Raw genomic sequence first — 7,089 nt, 5'->3', positions numbered from 1 at the left:
AATAGCCATCAGCCCTTCACCTAGGCTGGCCAGGCTCCCCAGCGGGACCCCTACCCTGAAGGGGCTGTGGCCAACCTGCAAACAGCCATCAGCCAGACTGGCCACACCCTCATGGGGTGAGGGTCCCCACTGGGGGCTTGGCCAGCCTGCAAACAGCCATCAGCCCCTTACCCAGGCTGGCCAGGCACTCCAGCAGGTACCCCCACCCTGAAGGGGTGTGGCCAGCCTGCAAACAGCCATCAGCCATTCACCCAGGCTGGCCAGGCACCCCAGTGGGGACCCCCACCCTGAAGGGGATGTGGCCAGTCTGAAAACAGCCCTCAGTCACTCACCCCAGCAGGACCCCCACCCTGATCTGGGACACCCTTCAGGGCAAACAAGCCGGCCCCCACACATGCACCAGGCCTCTATCCTATATAATAAAAGAGTAATATGCATATTGACCCTAACAGCAGAACGACTGGGAATGACTGGTCACTATAACACATACACCACCAGGGGGCAGACGCTCATTGCAGGAGCTGCCCCCTGGTGTTCAGTGTGCTCCCACAGGGGGAGCTCTGCTCAGCCACAAGCCAGGCTGATGGCTGCCAGTACAGCGGTGGTGGTGGGAGCCTCTCCTGCCTCCTCAGCAGCGCTAAGGATGTTCGACTGCAGCTTAGGCCTGCTCCCCGCTGGCAAGCGGACATCCCTGGAGGGCTCCCAGGCTGCCAGAGGGATGTCTGACTGCCAGCTTAGCCCCAATCCCCCAGGGAGCGGGCCTAATCCAGAAGGTGAACATCCCCTGAGGGGTCCCAGACTGTGAGAGGGCACAGGCCTGGCTGAGTGACCCCCCCAAGTGCACAAATTTTTGTGCACCGGGCCTCTAGTCTATATATGTAAAAGCCTAAGTGACCAAACGACCGGTTGCTATGACATGCACTGATCACCTGGGGGCAGATGCTCAATGCAGGAGCTGCCCTCTGGTGGTCATTGTGCTCCCACAGTTGAGAACTCTAGTTGAGAACAACTAGAGTCTATGCCAGTGGTCAGCAAACTGCGGCTCATGAGCCACATGCGGCTCTCAAAATACCACGTGCGGGCGTGCACGTACAGTGCGATTGAAACTTCGTGGCCCATGTGCAGAAGTTGGTATTTTGTGGAAGAGCCACACTCAAGGGGCCAAAGAGCTGCATGTGGCTCGCGAGCCGCAGTTTGCCGACCTCTGGAGAGACTTACAGTTAAGTCTTCTATCCATTTTGAGTTTATTCTTGTGTGTGGTGCAAGTTGGTGGTCTAGCTAAAGTTCCTTCTGCTTTAGAATCACACCCTGGAACCCCTTATTTGGGAGACAAGTTGGCTTGTAGATAGTCTGTCCTCCACATTTAAAAGGGATGTACAGCTTTGCAGAGGTAAAGTAGAGGTTCAGAAATGTTTCTAGTATCCCTTCTTCATTACAGCCTCATTCATAGCACCCCAGGGTCTACAGAGACAATATAAAGAAACAATCTGATAAGTCTCTCCTACAACTCTTCCTTTTCTTGGGATAGCAACTCATCAACATTATGCTTTCCTAAAGTGAAAGAAAAACTCCAACATAGGAAAAAGAAATATTCTAAGGAAAGCAATAACTTTAATATATTCTCTCGCCTAAGGATATACCTACATCTAAAGCCAATTTATACAATGAAATATTTTGAAAATGTTAATGAAATTTAGTTGCTTCTTCTAACATGAAAGTAGACATAGTGGTCTATCAATTTGTTCAATACTTACTTAAGAGGGAACCAAATTAAAAATGCCTCTATAAACTGGAGAAGATATATCATATTCCAAAACAGAGTGCTTCATTTGACCTTTGTCAGAAACTAATTGAAAAAGAGTGTGTGTGTGTGTGTGTGTGTGTGTGTGTTTGTACTGAGAAGATGGGTTGGGATGGTAAGGCATGAAACTGAGAAGATAAACACATGTCAGATTATGTAGGACCCCTAAGGCACAATAAGAAAAACAGTGAAGTCTCCTAGGCAAGGTGTGCGTTTTAGAAAGGTCACTTTGGCTGCAATATGGACTGATTCGTTTTTGTTTCCTTGAAAGTCATTCATTCATCCTTCAAAGTCTTTTTTTTTTAATTATAATCCAGTAAGACAGTAATTCATAGTTTAAATGAATTTAAGTCCCTGGACTTAAAGATATTAATATTATACAATGGAAGGCTGCTGAGAACAGTGCCGACATTAAATCAGTACAAATTGCTACAGACCTAACTTACATAGGTAACTAGGGTGTGGTCTCAGTAAAATACTGAATTTGCCTCCTCCATGTCTGTTCCTTCTGTGGGTGCCTTCCCTCATCCTACGGGCTGCGGCTGTTCCGTACATTTGCCGTTCCTGTACTGTTTAGGGCAGGGTCACCAAGCTTTCTCTGTAGCAGGCTAGATAGGAAATAATTTAGGCTTTGGGGGCATTATGTATCTGTCCATTGTGGTTTAGGAAAAAAAATAAAAATATCAAAAAAAATCACGTTGAAGAGGTTGAAAGAAGCTGAGGGAAAGGAGGTGACAGCATCTGTGATGCTGGGGAGAACCCGCATTAAAAAGAAATGTGGCCTTTGACCGGCTGCCTGGTTTGACCAGTCGGAAACCAGCAGGTGGCAGCAGAGAGCTATCCTACGGGAAGCGGCTCCTAGGACAAAGGATGCTGAAAAGCAGAGTCTGAACAGTGAGTGCTGTGTCCAGAAACTCACGTTCAAGAGAAAGGGGGGATGAACACTACATATGAATAGATTAAGGGCACAATTGAGGCAGTCGCATTATTTGTGTTTCAGGGACTGAAGGGCACTAAGAAAAAAGAAAACTCATATTATTATCTAAGCTCTGAGACCAGGAAGAGAGAGAAAGAGATCTTAAAATTCAGAGTTAAATTTATAAAACAAAATTGGGAATTTGTGCAAAAAATAGCTGAGGGCCAGACTGGCCTAGTGGGGCCGGCAGCTCTGGCTGGGCAATGCTAGGGCACTGTTTTGGTGGCCATAACCCTAACAGAGGGTCCAAGTGGCAGCCCAACCAGGTTCTAAAAATAAACACATTATTTTGTCTTTATTTATAATTTTTAAATCTTCACCTGAGGATATCTTTCCACTGATCTGTAGAGAGAGTGGAAGGGAGAGGGACACACACACACACACACACACACACACAGAAACATTGATATGAGAGAGACACATCAATTGGTTGCCTCCTGCATGTACCTCGACCAGGGCCGGGCACCTGCAACCCAGATATGTGCCCTTGACTAGAATCGAACCCAGGACCCTTCAGTCTTCAGGCTGATGCTCTATCCACTGAGAAAAACTAGCTAGGGCTCTATTTTTTTAAAAGAAGGTTTTATGTGTATTTTGTAAAAACACGTTAAAATTACTAAACATAAATTAAAATAACTTGGATCCCTAAACCCAGAGATATGCATTATGCCTTTTTAGCATATTCCCTTTTAGGTCTAGGGGTTAATGTTTTATCTTTGGTGAGGTCAGCCTAGCAAGATCTTCTCAGCTACTAAAAATAGCTGAAGTCCCATTAACTTTTTAAAATTCAAAATTGAATAAATTTATAATTTATTCTCATACTCATATTTAACTACTATTACTGAGAAATTTGTGTAGTTAAATTTTCCCACCATATGCTAACTCTATTCATGCTTTCCATAAACACTGAGTACCTACATTCTAAAGACATAACACATTGTCTTTTTCTAGCACTAAAAATAACCCTTTAACATCTAAACAATCTTAAAAGACTAGAAAAATCATACAATGTCTGCTGTCAGACCATAATAAAATTAAACTAGAAATCAGTAACACAAAGATACTGGAAAAATCCCCAAATCTGTGAAACTAAATAACATATTTCTAAGTAACACATGTTCAAGTAATAAAATGTATGTATTTAGTCTGGCTGGAGTGGCTCCATGATTGAGCATTGACCCATGAACCAGGAGGTCATGGTTTGATTCCCCATGGGGGCGCATGCCTAGGTTTCAGGCTTGATCCCCAATGTGGGGCATGCAGGAGGCAGCTGATCAATGATTCTTTCTCCTCATTGATGTTTCTATCTCTCATTCCTTCTCCCTTCCTCTCTGAAATCAATATATATATATATATATATATATATATATATATTAAAAATGCATGTGTTTATTGATTTCACTTAGTTCTAGTTTTATTATTTTAACCTGGAACATAGAGGCCTGATGTACTTTTCCACAAAAATTCCAGTATGTTCAAACAAAACACCTTCCAAATCCCTGCCGCTGGCCGAGCAGCCTTCTTTTGAAGTGTGAAGAAGTATTTAATATCTAATGAGAGCTTTCAACATCTGTTACACTAGCACAGTCTTCATACAGAGCTGGACGATTTTCTGTTCATCCCATCCATAACATAACTGAATACCTATTACACTTTTATTGATTTATCTCCCATCATTATTGGCTAATTTTACTCTGGGTGTTGGCTAATCTTGTCTTTTCTGAATAGGTCAGTTATTGGAATTGAAAGTATTTAAAAATAGGGGCAAGTCATCTTTAACATCTGGAAAATTCCAGAAACTTCTAGGTATCTTGATTGTTCCGAGTTCCTTCTAGTCTAGGACGGCCTGAAAATTACTGGGCACTTTACAGATGCATTAATTTGAGAGAACATACCTGGGAAACGCTTCCCCTGAGGCTTTAGCAGGTTACTTTTCAGAGCTCGCTTACAGGCACTATTGCTCTAATTAATTTCTAGAAGACACGAACTTAAGGATTTATTTCAGGCCAGGATCAACAAATACGCAAAGTTGTTTACAAGAAAAAAAAAGAAGTCCAGACTCAGAAAATTATACAGATTTTCATTAATTAGTCATGAAAGACAGTAAGTAGGGCCATTGCAAAGGCAGAAACCACAAACTTGAATTGCTACACACCTGAATTATCTAAGGACCACCTAGAAATTTATTTTCAATGCATTATCACCCTGACACAGATACACCTGTGTACATCATAGCAATTGACTGTCCTATATATTTAGCTCAGAAATGAGCAGTAGTTGGCGATGGGCACCATTTCCCACAGGGAGTAATTCCTTTCTGCTGCTTACTTCTGGTTACCTCTCAGCCACCATGGGGCAGAGGCAGCACTTGGAGAACAATTTCTTCAATTGTGCTTGAACAACGCCAGGGGACACTGTGCTCTGGGTGACACAACGAGCTCAGGGGAATCTCACCACATCTGCACTGTGTCTACAAAGTGTATTGTACGGCAACATAGAAACTTAGAAAAAATAACCACTTCAGGCAGCAGTGAGAGTCTCAGGTTATTGAAGCAATATTTCTGAAGAACTAAAGGTAGGTTGCAACAGTGATGGGAAAATATCTGAATGAAGGGTTTCCTGTCAATTTTAAAAAAATTCAAACACATGTTTAAGTGACTAAAGAAATGGCTGATGTCTTTACTGATATCCTCAATAAAAATGCTAATTGATGGCCATAAAGAAACACACAGCAATGGAAAACTCAAGGAAATTATAAACATCAAGAGTATTATAACACATGCTAAAGCACATATATATATGTATATATATGTGTGTGTGTGTGTGCACGCACGCTTGCACATATATAAAATCATATGGCTTGTAATTTTTTAAAAATATATTCTATTGATTTTTTACAGAGAGAGAGGGATAGGGATAGTTAGAAACATCAATGAGAGAGAAACATCGATTCAGCTGCCTCTTGCACGCCCCCCACTGGGGATGTGCCCGCAACCCAGGTACATGCCCTCGACCGGAATCGAACCTGGGACCCTTCAGTCCACAGGCCGACGCTTTATCCGCTGAGCCAAACCGGTTAGGGCTTGTAATTTTAAAATAATTTTGAGGTTAATTTTTACTATATATAATTTTTATCATACTAGTTTTAGAACATATAAGGGATGACAAACCCAATGAAAAACCCATGAGAAGGGACGAAGGCATGACCCCCCAAGTCAGCTCAACAGCTGGACACCATGTGGGAACAGAACCCCAGTCTCTCGGTGCAGGGACAGCCACATGTCCTAAAGTTAGAGAGCAACGGGCTTGGACATAGAACATGGGTTCTCTGTTTTAAGACAATTGCATGATTGTAAGTCTGCATTAAGAAAATAGCCAAAGACGAAAGCAGATGGGGATGGCGAGTGAAGGACAGAGCGGCCTGTCAGAGGGGTCCCTGTGTGTGTTGAAATGGAGCTGATGTGGCCAGGCCCTATGCCGAATGCCGGGGAGTGACTGGTCATCGTACCTCCAGTTTGGACGGATCTGAGGCCTGGGGGCGGTTGCTTCTGCACATGGCGATCTACGAGCTGCGTGCTGCTCTGGAACCCAACAACCTGTGGTCCTGATGCAGGTATGCCCTTTATTTACGTTGCAAAGGGTGCAAGGGCCCCTCCCAGCATCCCTCCTGCCTAGCGTAGCAGGAATATTTGAGATTAGACATGTAGGTGGCGGCCGACCAAGCACCACTCTTCTGGTGATGTGGGTAGTGTGAGGTCGGTAAGAGCAAAAAGCAGAGCCAGCGTTGGCAGCTGCATGCAGCCCCTTTCCCTTCGTTCAGGTTGGGCGTCTGTGGAGAAGGGATGTTTCTTCTGGTTTATCAAATGTAGTTGTTGGTTTTTTTTTAAAGACTACTGTAGGCTAAATTAAAATCTAATTATCAATACTAAATCAATAAATGAAGTCCAGGCGTATCACTGTTTTTCACAACTAAGAAGAACACAGACATACAAACCTGAAATTTTCTTCTCACTTCTGCTATTTTCTCTTCTATCTCTTCAGTTTTATATCTGGTCATGTGGAAAACAGCACCGATCTGATAAGCATCCTTGTATAGTGCTCTAAGATACTCCTCATTTTTTAACTTCATTATCATTAAACTTTGGATGTCAGACTCAAACTCTGATTTTTTCCTTACACTGGAAAAAATAAATTTAAGATATTGACATGATTATTTTCAAAGAGTATATATTGAGGGAACTACATTTTTAAAAGGCTGTTCCTTCTTTGTCTCCAAAAATACAAAGTAACCAAATAATTAACTAAAACTTGG

At 42.9% G+C, this 7,089-nt stretch overlaps 1 protein-coding gene across 1 annotated transcript in view; it reads right to left on the bottom strand.

Annotated features, from left to right (window-relative positions):
* Positions 1-7,089, bottom strand: part of CCDC178 (coiled-coil domain containing 178) — a 349,227-nt gene that overhangs the window by 165,512 nt on the left and 176,626 nt on the right. The window contains exon 15 of the mRNA XM_006091677.2: positions 6,772-6,955. Within this exon, the coding sequence (XP_006091739.2) occupies positions 6,772-6,955 (184 nt within the window). The remainder of the gene's footprint in view (positions 1-6,771; positions 6,956-7,089) is intronic.

This window comes from Myotis lucifugus, unplaced genomic scaffold (assembly GCF_000147115.1).
Source record: "Myotis lucifugus unplaced genomic scaffold, Myoluc2.0 scaffold_93, whole genome shotgun sequence".
Lineage (NCBI taxonomy): Eukaryota > Metazoa > Chordata > Mammalia > Chiroptera > Vespertilionidae > Myotis > Myotis lucifugus.
This window is presented reverse-complemented; position numbering and strand designations above follow the sequence as displayed.